At 41.9% G+C, this 15,836-nt stretch overlaps 1 protein-coding gene across 1 annotated transcript in view; it reads right to left on the reverse strand.

The window, feature by feature from the left end:
• Positions 1-613: 613 nt before the first annotated feature.
• Positions 614-15,836, reverse strand: part of MAP1LC3C (microtubule associated protein 1 light chain 3 gamma) — a 38,244-nt gene continuing 23,021 nt past the window's right edge. Inside the window, exon 4 of the mRNA XM_044291235.1 lies at positions 614-791. Within this exon, the coding sequence (XP_044147170.1) occupies positions 614-791 (178 nt within the window). The remainder of the gene's footprint in view (positions 792-15,836) is intronic.

Raw genomic sequence — 15,836 nt, forward strand, 5'->3', positions numbered from 1 at the left:
AGGGATAATCTTTTTAGCATCCACATATCCAATCCTCTGTGGGGCTCCAGGCACCTTCATTTGAGGAAATCTGCATCAGTGGCTGCATGACAACCAGATCCGGGGAATGATAAACTATTCCTGATATGCCCAAAAATAGTGTTGTGCCTATGATTTTACACAGCACTCAAAAGGTGAGCCTCCAATCTGAGTATTTTAAGTTTTCTTGTGCCTACGTTGTCACCCTATGGTGCACCTCTTTTTTGTTTATTTATTAGTAAACAAAACCTGAATACGCAAACACTGACAACATTGACTATTATTAAAAAAAATGTTGCTTGACTTTTCTGTAACAAGAAGTGGCGCAACACATGTTACCTTGTGGCCCTAGCCTTATCCCTGTAACAGTTTTTGGTAACTCACTACCATTGTCCTACGCGGAAAGAAACTACAAATTCACTAAAAATAGTTGAAAGTTCAGTGTTAAACCCTTTATTACAATTCTTTATCTGAAAAATATAAAAAGTATCTATATATTCCTTTAAAATTATTAAATTAAAACATGGACAAAGGATTATTTTGGAATTAAAAAGTATCAGGAATTTACTTTGATGCAGTTTGAGAAGAAATGCAATTATAAATAAGCATACTCTGACCCAAACATCTCTTGAGATGCATAGGTCATGTATAAAAAGCCATCTTCATCCTTATGGTCCCTGTACAATTCTGACATAGTGAAGGTCATACTGACAAGGTTCTTTTCATTCACCAGAATATAAAATGCTTGGGTTGCTGATAAATCCATTCGATTTCTGAAAAACAACAACAAAGGTTAGCACAGACGCTATATAATTCTCAGACAAAAGGTGACATGAGACAAAGATAATCAGTTTTAGGGCATCTGAAACAGTCATGTGAAAAGGTATAAACACCCCATGCACATTTCAATATAACTGTTAATAAAGATTGCATTAATTTGTTGGTGTATTATGTTTAACGGGATGATTTAAAATCTATATAAAATGTTTCAATAGAGATCAAATATTGATATGTTTACAGTGTGTATGCTACTATAAAAACAACTTTACATAGCCTGTCCTTTCTTTTTCGCCAGTGAGACTATTGGAGTGAATCACTAGTTTGGAGCACTTGAAGGAAGTGGTGGTTTTTTATGTGGACTTGAATTTAGCATTTAAAAAAAGAAAAGAAAAAAAAAGGTAATAGGTCATATATTTTAGTTTAGATTCACTAATTAGATTTAAAGAGGAACTCCAGAAACATTTTAGGACATAACATGCCAACTCAACAGCAATAACCTAGTTAATACAAACCAGATTCCAAAAAAGTTGGGACACTATACAAATTGTGAATAAAAACTGGATACAATGATGTGGAGGTGCCAACTTCTAATATTTTATTCAGAATAGAACATAAATCACAGAACAAAAGTTAAAACTGAGAAAATGTACCATTTTAAGGGAAACATATGTTGAATCAGAATTTCATGGTGTCAACAAATCCCCAAAAAGTTGGGACAAGGCCATCTCCCCTTCTTCTTACAACACTCAACAGACGTCTGGGAACCGAGAAGACCAGTTTCTCAAGTTTAGAAATAGGAATGCTCTCCCATTCTTGTCTAATACAGGCCTCTAACTGTTCAATCGTCTTGGGCCTTCTTTGTTGCACCTTCCTCTTTATGATGCGCCAAATGTTCTCTATAGGTGAAAGATCTGGACTGCAGACTGGCCATTTCAGTACCCGGATCCTTCTCCTACGCAGCCATGATGTTGTGATTGATGCAGAATGTGGTCTGGCATTATCTTGTTGAAAAATGCAGGGTCTTCCCTGAAAGAGATGACGTCTGGATGGGAGCATATGTTGTTCTAGAACCTGAATATGTTTTTCTGCATTGATGGTGCCTTTCCAGACATGCAAGCTGCCCATGCCACACACACTCATGCAACCCCATACCATCAGAGATGCAGGCTTCTGAACTGAGCGTTGATAACAACTTGGGTTGTCCTTGTCCTCTTTGGTCCGGATGACATGGCGTCCCAGAATCCAAAAATAATCGTGACTCGTCTGACCACAGAACAGTCTTCCATTTTGCCACACTCCATTTTAAATGATCCCTTGCCCGGTGAAAACGCCTGAGCTTGTGGATCTTGCTTAGAAATGGCTTCTTCTTTGCACTGTAGAGTTTCAGCTGGCAACGGCGGATGGCACAGTAGATTGTGTTCACTGACAATGGTTTCTGGAAGTATTCCTGAGCCCATTCTGTGATTTCATTTACAGTAGCATTCCTGTTTGTGGTGCAGTGTTGTTTAAGGGCCCGGAGATCACGGGCATCCAGTATGGTTTTACGGCCTTGACCCTTACGCACAGAGATTGATCCAGATTCTCTGAATCTTCGGATGATGCTATGCACAGTTGATGATGATAGATGCAAAGTTTTTGCAATTTTTCGCTGGGTAACACCTTTCTGATATTGCTCCACTATCTTTCTGCGCAACATTGTGGGAATTGGTGATCCTCTACCCATCTTGGCTTCTGAGAGACACTGCCACTCTGAGAAGCTCTTTTTATACCCAATCATGTTGCCAATTGACCTAATTAATGTTAATTGGTCTTCCAGCTCTTCGTTATGCTCAAATTTACTTTTTCCAGTCTCTTATTGCTACTTGTCCCAACTTTTTGGGGATTTGTTGACACCGTGAAAATTTGAATCAACGTATTTTTCCCTTTAAAATGATACATTTACTCGGATTAAACGTTTGATCTGTCATCTACGTTCTATTACAAATAAAATATTGCCATTTGCCATCTCCACATCATTGCATTCAGTTTTTATTCACAATTTGTTTAGTGTCCCAACTTTTTGGGAATCCGGTTTGTATAATATTTAATAATTTGTTTCATTCCAGCACTAATTCATCTGTACATTTTAAACCCTTTCATTATATACAGCTATGTCATGGCATACCAGTCAAACCACCAACGCCAGACTCGGACAGAAATTCGCCCTGGCCTTTGAAAGCATAAAGGCCTACCCTAAGACGAAAGCTTCACAGAAAAGCATGTTGAGGTTGGCACCATCCCAGTAGGTGAGGATATTCATGGGAATGTCTTTTAGCTCTTTGTGCATTACATTATTTTTCTAGTCAGGCGAATCTGCAATGAGGCAATGTGAGGCTATCACATCAGGCAGCACTAACATCAGGCGATACCACTTAGTGAGAAGAGAAAGGCAGCAAAAGCACTGACCTACTGTAGAAGTAGCCAGCACAAGAACTGCCACCACTAAATAAAGGTACATGCGCTGGCCAACATAGCATTTCTGCCTGATAGAGGATGCAGATAGGCGAGGACACAGAATATTAGAGCAAGAACCTTCCAGTGTTGGTTAGCTGCATGCTCTTTAGTGGAAGTGCACAGGCTGGCAGCTGAACAGCGATAGATCCTCCTTTAGCAGTCACTGAGACAGCGTAGGGTTAATCAACATGTGGAGGGGGAATGGTGCCCTCTGCAGCAGAGTGCCTCCCATACAAGTTCTAAGAGGCTGAGAGGAGCCCTGTGTACAGCTGAGGTCACACTATACAGAGATTAAGCCTTGGTCCTATTTCTACTGTGAAAGGCAGCTGGAACTTGTCAGGAAGACCGAAAGGGGAGACGATCTGGTGAGTACCCACAATGAGGAGTATACCCCCACAAAAAAGTCAATGTCTCAATTTATCATGTGGCCTTGAGCATCAATCACAGCTTGACAACAACGTCTCGCTGTTCACAAGTCAACTTATTTTCAGCTGAGGCATGGCATCTGACTCTTCTTGAAGGGCAGCCCTCAGGTCATTGAGGTCATTACGAGCCTCTACACGGCGACTCAGCTGATCCCATTTCAAATGGGATTCAGGTCTGGGGAAAGTGCAGACCACTCCATTTGAGGTACCCCGGTCTCCAGCAGCAGTTCCCTAATGATGTGACCTTGATGAGCTGGTGCATTTCATCCCTGAAGATGAAATTTGGTCTGTGTTGTTCTTGCAGAGGCACAATGACTAGATGAATTATGTTAATGTACTATGGGCTTGTCACTGTACCATTCACAAAGTGTAGGACCAATCTGTAATGATTAGACACACCTGCCCACACTAACGCTACCAACACCAAAGGCTTGTCTGGTGACAACAGTGGATGATGCATGGTGCTCTCCATCATTGGCAGCCCTCATTTCTGCTCAGCATGAACCGACTTTTATCAGTGAACAGCACTGATGCCCACTGGTCCCTCGTCCAGCGTAGATTTATCCCTGTCCCATGCAAAGTGAGGATGCCTGTGCCTGGTGGTGTGGTCAGGTACCCTTCCAGGCCATCTAGCATGCAGACCATGTTGATTTAAATGGTTTCAAATGGTCTGATGTGACACTTAGGTGCCTCTCACATCCCTTAAATGTGCCTGGAGTTGTGTGGAATTCATCATCCAATTCTGCAGGGCATTGCTCGCAATGAAGCTGTCATCAGTGTGGGATGTGGCCAAAGGACATCCACGTCTATGCCTTTCTGTGACTCTTCCAGTCTCTCTGCATCTCTGTTGCAACCTGCTGATGACACTCTGTGACACTAAGCTCAGTGGCCACTTCCGTCTTAGAACATCCTGCTTAAAGCCTTGCAATGGCGAGGTACTGTTCATCAATTGGTAGGTGTGGTCTTGGTCTCATGATGTCAAAATGTGAACAGCATGATGAGGAGGAGGACTGTTTAAATACAAATTCTAATTGAACCAGGGAATTTATTGGGCAATTCATGGATCAAACACCTGTTGTGAATTTTACCATTATGCTCCCTGTTAGAGAACACCCAGTTGTGCAAAAAGTACTGAAACAATAAACAGTTGGACATGTGCATTCAAAAGTTAAGTTCACCTGTAAAGGTTAGAGTGCATTTTAGGCTTATACTGAATTTTCACCCACAAGCCAAATATCTCTAACTTTTTGTGCAGTGTAAATCCATAAGTGCCACAGGTTTCCTATATGAAATGTAATGGGTTTCGAACACAGCTTATTCAACGGTACTAGCAAAATTACAGGTGTGTTTTATGTAATTTAAAGATAGAGGCACAATTAAATGTCGCTTCCCTCCTACAAACACTGCCGTTGAAAGTGTAGACTGTGTAATTTCTTTGAAATGTGTATACATTTAATATTACTGGACCGGTTCAACTGACATTTTTGTTCTATAACACACAGTACAATGCAATAATGTGTCTGCTACCAATACAACAATGCAGATTTGGCTGTGAAATTTCTTTGAACTATGGATGTAGCAGAGTTAATAGTCATCCTTGATGAGTTATCACAATCTAGTTAACACGTTGTGTGACTTAATTCCGCTACATCTGTATATATCCATTTATTATCACTGGTTTAACACTGACATTTTTGTACATGTGTGATGCAATAATGCATCTGCTACCACCAATATAAAAATGTCGTTTTGGCGGTGAAATTTCTTTTAAATTTTTACGCATTTAAAGGGGTTTTCTCACCTCAGCAAGTGGCATTTATCATGCAGAGAAAGTTAATACAAGGTATTGGAAGTCAGCATGAGCAATATTCGATATTAGAGATTCCCATGTACTATAAGATTTAGTTAATATTGAATGGAAATAGCAGCAAGAAGTTCACAGGATGGACAACACCCTGCTTGGGGTCACAAATGGACAATGAAAAGGTATGACAGTTGGAATAATAATCATATGATCAGCAAACGCATGTGAAATCTCCTCAGTGACTGTTTTGGTGTAAACAAGCAATGCGGGAAACACCTGTTTGCCTTATGACGTGGGCCATAAACTCGGCCCCTGCGGTGTACATCAAAGGTGTAAAGAATGTTGTGCCTCCTTATCAACGCTATAATTGAATGGCAGATGGAGTGGTCAACTGTGACTATTTCCTGGGTCAACGAACACTGCCTTAGGCCTGGTGGAGTGTATGGGTTATCTGAGGCGCAACAACCCCTATCCCATTACCGGAAACTGATTGGATGAGCGGTTATAAAGGAGACTGGATGACATCTAAGTAAGGGGTGGAATGATGGGTGTCTGTGGGTCTGAATGCGATATTATTTGAGATATATATATATATATATATATATATATATATATATATATATATATATATACACACACAGGACCGAAGACATATATAGTAGTAGTAGGTTTTGGGATTAGGATTATATGTATATAGGACATTGAAGGAGAGGTTTTTGCCATTATTCTGTTTGTTCTTTGGTACCTTTAATTTTTTGTTTAATAAACCATAAATTTCTCTTTAAGCCTTGACGCCTTGTTATTAGAGAAAATACAGAATAGAATAGGGCACAGAAAGTGGATTCTACATTTGGAACCCCAGCGGATGCGCTTAATTAGTGAGCATAAATTCTTTTTTATTTAGGTTGTTGTATACATGCATTGTATTGTATATGTTAATGTTCTAGCAAATTAAGTTAAGGCCTGTGTAATTGTTGGTTTTGCTGGCAAGTTAGGTTGATACCCTGTTTTGACTGAAGTTCTCATAAGGTCTAAAAGGATAAAACCAGACATCTCTGATAAGAAAGTGAGGTGGGGATAACCCAGTTGAACTTCATGTTAAGGGGAGGTAGCCTTATGCTTCAATAGATCTTGGATCTGTATTGATCAGGTATAAGAGATGCTGTTTGTCAAGTGTAGGTGAAGTCACATTACTCTGACTCAGGTTTGTGGGAGTCAGTAATGTGAGGATTGTATTCAGTCCCTAGTTAGTGAATTGTCTTTCAATGGGTTGTGCATTTCTGTGTTCACTGGAAATTTGATATTTGTCTTGTTGTCTTTGTGTAGTTGTTATATTTAGAAATAGAAGTAGTGAATACAATTGTGGAAAACTATGCTTCAGTGTGGATGATGCATTGACCCATCAAAAAAAAAAAAAAAGGAACACATTAGGAAATGTGTTGTGTATGCTAATGAGGATGAAAGAAATTGCATAACAGAAAGAGTTGCAGTGGTACACAGAAAAGGCTCAGATAAGAGGTGAGCTACACAAAATTGAGCAAGAAATAACTGTTGCCAGTGCTAGTGTTGAAAGCAATTGTGAATGTGAGGGGCTAAGAGATGAGGTAGATGGACTAGTTCAGCAAAATTGATTTTGAGATCAGTTAGAGGAGTGTGAGGAAAGGTGTACACTTAGGGAACAATGTATTGCTTCTTTAGAAGAACGAGAGGCCAGGAATGATGGTGGTGTTGCTATACTTAAAAATCTAATTGCATGATGCCAATTTATAGCTGATGCAAAAGGAACTGTATATTATGAATTTGAGTACAAAAGAGAATCATAGGGTAGAGAACCATTGTTGTTGTCATGGTGGGGAGTGGGGGAAACCCCCCACCGTATAATGGAAACGGTTACTAGGCCAGACTACAGAGAAGGGAGCAGGCCACAACCTACAGCCACCCTAATCCTGACTCATCTCCTGACCGCATGATCAAACTCTGAAGGTGGGAGTGCTCATGCACCGGAACCTGCTGACCCTGACTGTCCCTGGCATAGGGGTCAGGAATAGGAGACAACCAGTTCCTCAGGAACTCCGACGAACTGGAGTCTCCAGCTGCCTATTACCAGGTGGAAAGGAAAAGACCATATGCAGCAACTGGATCGGCAGGTAAGAACACCGGAAAACTAACTTACCTGCCGCTGCCACCACAACTGGAACCCATGCATAAGTACAGGTGCCAACACACCAAATAGGACATCGTACAGAGAACACACACCCAGGTATCCAGCACTCCGGATACTGCCTGGACCCCATGCTGCAAGGAGCACGGCAGCCCCAGGCACCACTGCATACAGACTAATGGTTAACTCCTCCGGGAAAGCAGCCCCCTTACAGAGGTATCAACATACCGGGTGATGTATAGCATACATGCAGGGACCAACAAAAGCCCAGACATGTAACAACCAACAAAACGCTACACACTCAGAATATAAACCCACACCACACATACAACAAGTGAGGGTAGAGGAACAAGGAGGGTACAAAAGGGAGGACAATTTATGTTCCATAAGGTGGCCCTCAAGGACTGGGCTGAAACACCCAAGCAAGGAGCAAAGCTCCAACACCAAGCAAGGCTGTAGTACAACTGCCCCCAGCCAGCAAGCCACAGGTTTATATCCAGCTTGTGGCCACACCCAGGAAACACCTTAATCCCCACTAGCCAGAAGATTAACCCCTTGATCACCAAACTGCAGGGAGGCACACCTTAAAGGGGAAGTGCACATGCAAACCACAAACTACACGTTGCCCCTAGCTACCAGTCTGCACGGCAACCGCGTCACGGTCAAACATCAATATGACCGTGACAGTTGTAGTCACGTATGTAAACCTGCTAAACAGGATCAAAAACTGGAAAGGGGCAGAGGAGCAACCTATTTGCACTGCAGATGATCCAGAATCAACCCCAAATTAGAGTTCCTCTCTTTTTACTCCTGTATCAGAAGGAAGTAGACAAAGATAGTTTGCATATAAATGGTGGTAATCGATTACAATCAACAACTTTGTCTATTCAAGATAAAACAAATTTATGCCAGTTGTTAGTGAAATTGGACACAAGTGCCTCACCAATTAGTCTTTCCAATAAGGGTTCATGCACACGAACGTATTTTCTTTCAGTGTCCGGTCTTTTTGCGGAACATATACGAAACCATTCATTTTAAAGGGTCCGCAAAAAAAAAAACTGAACTTACTCAGTGTGCATTCCGTTTCCGTTTGTCCGTATTTCTGTTCAGCAAAAAAAATAAAAAATAGAACATGTCCTATTATTGTCCGTATTACGGACAAGGATAGTACTGTTTTATTAGGGGCCAGCAGTTCCGTTCTTCAGAATGCAAAAGGATGTCAATCATATTTTTTGCATGAGCCCCAAGTTTGAGTCTGTAGTTACACAATATAATTTAAATAGGGATGCATGCACTCTACTGCAGGCATGGCTCCCATCTCGACTTATTGAAAAATTACAGGAGCCGGTGGGCACTCAGAGGCCTATCTGCAGAGCTGTACTCCAACTGGGGAAATTAAAATGATAGGTTAAAAGAGATACAGAGAGTTATGGGGGGGGGGGGGGGGGGTAGAGACACCAGAGGTACTAATGCACTAGAAAATGCAAGTTATAGAGAGGAGATGACCCAATTATCTTTTCTAGTGAGTATCTAACTTTGTATCGTGTTACTTACAATTGTCCCGATATGTCTTCTGATGACAGTAGTTTCCTATATTCAATGGCTAATAAGTGCGCCTTTGTTGATTATCCAACAAAGGTAGTCTTAAGAAAAGCAAATTCATATCAAGCCTTTGTGAATATTTTAAAGGATTCAGGAAACATGACAACAGGTCTCAGAAGTAAATTTCTGAAATAGTTAAGAATGAGCAAAATAAGAATTACCAGAAAATGCTTTAAATGTGGCAACAAAGGTCAGACTATGAAGGAGTGTAGAAGCCATAAAAAAAGCTGCCAATGACAGGACATTCCTGCGTAATAAAAACAATATCAAAAGCAAAGACCAGATAATGTGGCAGATTAGGTACCAAAAGCTCCTCAGAAGGTTGGGGAAAACAGTGGCAGATAACCTGAGACGTCATAGACTCCTTCCCCAACAAATCTGATTTGAAGCCATAGGGATGTCAGGCCCCAGAATTGTCCCTGGTAAGCCATCTTGACAGGGACAAGGGTGGTAGACCTCGTAATTCAGGGTACGGTAGGGGGCCAACAGACATCTTATTGGATACAGTTGCAGCGGTAGATTTGACTAATTTGGAATTGACGTTGGACCCTTATGTTAAGCGTATTTTTCTTAGAGGATTTGGAGGGCAATTAGTACCTTCAACGCAATCATTGCTAGTACCCATAAACATTGGAGACCTTTGGGTGGAGCGTGGCCTTTATCTTTCCCCAACACTTGAGGGCACTATCATTGGTTCTGATCTAATGAAAGAACATAGACTTCTTGTTGACTTGTGTAACTGGACGTTATGGAAAGGACCGAGATATAAAGGAGGTTTAAAAATGGTTACTGACAATTATGGAATTGATACAATAAAAGCTGATGAACTGCTAGATCCAGCTGTATTGTTAAAGACAGATTATAAGACACTGGCTGCTATTTTGTGGCAACAAACATGGACATGGGCAACTTCGAAAACTGAATGTGTCAAACATAGTGGTGATGGTGGAAGGCCCAGATCCGCCTCCTCAGAGGCAATATAAAATACCACCTGAATCAATCCCATATATGAAAAATACACTGGATGATTTGCTGGTACAGTAGGTCATTAGGGGTTGCCAGTCCACTAATAACACACTGCTCTGGCCCATAAAAAAAAAAAACAATGTTAGGCGTCTTACTCTGGACTATAGAGCTTTAAATAAGTGTACGGCCCCTGTCACAAATGTGGTCACCAAATCTCCCGATATGATGACGGCACTCAAACCATCCGCCACAGTGTATTCATCAATAGAGATCTCAAATGGGTACTTCTTAATTCCTGTGCACCCAGATTGCCAGTACAAATTTGCATTTAGCTTTCAGGGAAAGCAATACACGTTTTGTCGGTTTGCATGGTTGAAATCTTATTACTATTCTCAGAGCCAGATTGCATTGTGCAATATATGTATGATGTCATGCTCCAGACTGACACCAAGGAATAGCACTATGTGTTGTTGAATGAACTTCTCACACTTCTGGAGAATGCATTCTTTAAGCTAAATCCTACCAAGATCTAGTTAATGAAAGAATCTGTCATTTTTGGGTGTAAAAGTTTCAAAAGGGGGGGAGGATCCCAGAACCCAAATACAAAAACAGCACTGAGACAGTTCCTGGGTCTCGTTGGATTTTACAGGTACTTAATTGAGGTACTGGAAAAGCAAAACCTCTCTATGAACTCCTGAAAAATGACAAAAGAGAAACAGATCTTCTAGAATGGATGGAAGAGCATAAAGGTGCTTTTGTCAGGCTAAAGATTAGTCTCACTCAGGCACCCGCTCTAAGAAATCCAAACTCAGATCTACCCTTTGCACTGCAGGTTCATGCCTTGGCAGTAGCAATCAAGGCTGTGTTGCTACAGGAAAGGCAAGGAAAATGGGTTCCTATCAAGACTGTTGAGTCCGGGTGGAAATAGAAAAAAATAGGAAATAGGAAAAAAACATACTACAAAAACACCACATACTCCCATCAAAATGCTCTTAGAATGAACACTCAGTGGTATTTCCTCTCAGAGAGTGGACAGGTGGCTGGTGGATCTAACACCCAGGAACATCAGAGTCACACACAACGCCACCTATATCCTGCCTCAATTAATGCAATATGAAGAAAAGCATGGTTGTGGAGAAGTAAATAGGGCTAAGACCCAGGAGTTGTTCAGGCTAGTGGCAGGAAAGGAAGATCTGAAGATTTGGATGGATGGATCGAGATACTAGGAGGAAGGACATTTTCACACAGGATAAGCCCTGTGGTGTCCACAGACAAATGAAAAAAAAAATCTAATTAAATGCCCCAGAAGTTTTTTGGCACAGAGCAGAATTGGAGGCAGTGAGAGAAGCCATTTTAGTGGGGGTCCAATTGCGCTCGATCACTGACCGAGTACATATCTTTATGTCATACAAGGATTTAGTGATACATCAGGAAAGACACTGGTACATGGTTAGATTTTAAAGGATATTTGGGACAGGGCTAGTCTAGAACCACAAGGATTGGCAATAATAAAAGTGAAAGTACATTAGAAAGACACCGACGTAATCTCAGTGGGGAACAAGGTAGATGGACTAGCCAAAAGAGGCTGCAGTAATGGGAGCCAAATGGACTCCCTATGATATTGAGGGTAGGCAAGCCTGGGAAGAGCATGACTGACGACACAGATAGGGGGAAGATGGAACCAGAATACCTGCCAGTCTCCAAAGCAACAACCCCATGTTTAGTGGCAGAGCAGGATAAGAATGCTGTACTGTACAAAATTAAAATGTTAAATTCCAGAAAGGGCGCCAGATATTTCTCTAAATTACACCCTTCAGGATGATCTTCTGCTAAGGGAGACCGCAGAAGGCCCTCGATTTGTAGTTCCCTGCCAATATCTGAAGGATAGGACTAGGGAAAATCATAGATTGACAGGACATATGGGTCTCGAGTTTATTCAATACTGGTGGGAAGGCATGAGAAACTGTTTTGATGATTGTCCAGGAATGTCTCATCTGTGCCCAAATGAACCCCAGGCCAAAAGGGCAAAAACCTGTACTATTAAGGATACCGCTGGCCAAAGGACCATGGGAGCGCTTACAAATGAATTTTGTGGGTCCTTTGCCAAGTGCTCCTGGTGGATACCATTATTTGCTAGTGGCGATTGAGTTTTTTTTTTAAATGGGTAGAGGTCTTGCCCATGAGATAAGACTCAGCTACTGCAACAGCAAAGGCCTTATGGGGTGAGGTCATCTCAAGGTGGGGTTTCCCCAAGGTCATCGAGTCTGATAGAGGTTCTCATTTTACAGGGAAGGTCATGACTGGTATGTGTGAGAGGTGTTGAATGTCGAACAATGATTTCATGTAGCCCATCATCCCCAATCATCAGGAATAGTAGAAAGGATGAACATAACATTGAAGAAGAGACTTAAGAAAACGGTACTGCAGTCATGGAGCAATTGGATATGCCACTTACCCACAATTCTGATGGCAATACGGGCAACAGATGCAAAAGGCACCTCAATTACCCCATATCAGTTAATGACTGGCAGAGGTATGAATCTATGTCACCCTACAGATCCACAGCCAATGCAAGAAAGTGCCGAGAAGGAAAAACTCCTAAGGCCCCTTTCACACGGGCGAGTATTCCGCGCGGGTGCGAAGCGTGAAGTGAACGCGTGGCACCCGCACTGAATCCGGACCCATTCATTTCTATGGGGCTGTGCACATGAGCGGTGATTTTCACGCATCACTTGTGCGTTGAGTGAAAAATCGCAGCATGCTCTATATTGTGCGAATTTTACACGACGCAGGCCCCATAGAAGTGAATGGGGCTGCGTGAAAAATGCAATGCATCCGGATACGGATACCATGCGTTGCATTTTTCATGCTTGTAACTAAGCAACACTCATGGGAATTTAAAGACAGGAAGTAGGCGTTTCTCAGCATCTGCCTGCGTCTATCTGCATCAGTTTGGTGTCTGAAGAGGGAGAAAGTTGGCTGCATAAACTTTTCAGCCCTTGCGGAGCCCAAAAATGCCAAAAACACCACACGTCCTTGACTTAGAAAAGCTTATTGTCCTGGTGCAGGAGAGGCCCTGCATCTGGGATCTTCGGTCTGGGGAGTACCAGGACCGTTATAAAAAGGATGCCGCCTGGACGGAGATTACCCAGGATCTTTTTGCCCCAATCTGGGAGAAGACACAAGGCCCAAGTAGAAGGAATTTAAGTAAGTACACAATGTATACATGTTTGAGCCTTTCAGTACTCCCTAGTATATAGGCGTAGTTATACGTTAGTGTTCCTAGTATATAGGCGTAGTTATACGTTAGTGTTCCTAGTATATAGGCGTAGTTATACGTTAGTGTTCCTAGTATATAGGCGTAGTTATACGTTAGTGTTCCTAGTATATAGGCGTAGTTATACGTTAGTGTTCCTAGTATATAGGCGTAGTTATACGTTAGTGTTCCTAGTATATAGGCGTAGTTATACGTTAGTGTTCCTAGTATATAGGCGTAGTTATACGTTAGTGTTCCTAGTATATAGGCGTAGTTATACGTTAGTGTTCCTAGTATATAGGCGCAGTTATACGTTAGTGTTCCTAGTATATAGGCGCAGTTATACGTTAGTGTTCCTAGTATATAGGCGCAGTTATACGTTAGTGTTCCTAGTATATAGGCGCAGTTATACGTTAGTGTTCCTAGTATATAGGCGCAGTTATACGTTAGTGTTCCTAGTATATAGGCGTAGTTATACGTTAGTGTTCCTAGTATATAGGCGTAGTTATACGTTAGTGTTCCTAGTATATAGGCGTAGTTATACGTTAGTGTTCCTAGTATATAGGCGTAGTTATACGTTAGTGTTCCTAGTATATAGGCGCAGTTATACGTTAGTGTTCCTAGTATATAGGCGCAGTTATACGTTAGTGTTCCTAGTATATAGGCACAGTTATACGTTAGTGTTCCTAGTATATAGGCGTTAATTTACTATTTTTTATGAATAGATGTAGCTATTGATACCTGTTCCTTTCATGTCTTTGTATTACCAGTTGAAGCTGCAGGGACCAGTTCCGCAAAGAAATGAAACATCATGGGCGGAGCGGGGCTGGTCCCCCCAAGAAAGGGCCCCATCTTTTCCGGGAGCAGCTGATGTTCCTGCGTGATGTTATGGAGCTGCGTCCGTAAGTCCATTTTAGTCATACTGAAATGGTCATTTGAGTTGTATTTATGGTATGGACATATAGGTTACAGATGTAGCAGGGTAAACACACATGCTTTATGTGACATGTGATGCTAACTAAATGCTAATAAATGCATTATGCAATAGCTTTTCGCAGCATTTTGCTTAAAGATAACATGATTAATATATACATTCAAGTTAAAGAGTGTGTGTGTTATTCCTGCTACATCTGTACTTATAATGTAAATAAAGTATTGAAATTTCAACATATGTTTTTTAATTTTCTAATGTTTTTAGAACGGAGGACAACCTAGAGGAGGAAGGTGATGAGTCGGGCCCACACCAATCAGGTGCATGTGAGGAGGACACCACATCAGCCCAGCCTGAAAGTGGAGCTGGACCAAGCACAGCACCATCAAGACCTCCTGCAGCATCTGGTGGTGAGTCCCCCACCTCCCCTCTGGCTCTACCCAGCAGGGCCAGACGACGGGCAATGCCTTCTGCCGAATCTAACATAAATTTACAAGTTCTAGATTATTTATCTAGAGCACGGCAGGAGGATCATCATGACATGTTTGCCCGTAGTGTGGCCCATTTTATGCGTCAGCTACCTCCTGAACGACTAATGCGAACCAGAACTGCAATAGAAATAGTTCTGGAGGTAGCTAATCGCCCACAAGAGCCGACCGAAATGTATGATGCCCTCGAAAGCCTGCGCTGTCATGGGAACATATTTAGCCCCCACCACCCCCCAGGTAGTCAGCCCTCACAGGGCCCCTAACAATTTCCTCCCCAAAGGGATCCCTATGGGCCACCAATTGCACCATATGTGCCACAGTATCAGGGGGAACCCAGTTATAGTCAGCAGGGCCCATCGTCCAGTCAACCTGGCCCAAGCCAATACTCTGGACCCCCTTCCCAGCAACAATTTACTGGACCTCCTTATCAGGGCCCAACGTCCAGTCAACCTGGGCCTAGTCACTACTCTGGACCCCCTTCCCAGCAACAATTTACTGGACCTCCTTATCAGGGCCCATCGTCCAGTCAACCTGGGCCTAGTCACTACTCAGGGCCTCCTTCACAGCAACAAATTTCTGCCCCTCATTATCAGGGAGCCTCGTCGCCATCAAGACGTTATGTAAATTTATAATTTATATTCGTTTACTGTTTATTTTTTTGAAAAGCCTGAGTATATTAGAATATATTATATTATTTTTCAAGTTTATAAGTTAACTTTTGTGTTTATTTTGCAGAAACACACACAATACGATATAGATTTAAGATTTGTGGAAAACATCATTAGCCACAAAAGATCCATACATTTTGAATTTTTTTTAGCACAATCTGTAAACACACATTAATGTATTGGATTGGTCGGCAATAATTGAAGAACTTTGGAGGGTGCGCACGGAGCTCAGCGTACAAGCCAA

The sequence above is a fragment of the Bufo gargarizans genome, chromosome 4 (genome assembly GCF_014858855.1).
Source record: "Bufo gargarizans isolate SCDJY-AF-19 chromosome 4, ASM1485885v1, whole genome shotgun sequence".
Taxonomy (NCBI): domain Eukaryota; kingdom Metazoa; phylum Chordata; class Amphibia; order Anura; family Bufonidae; genus Bufo; species Bufo gargarizans.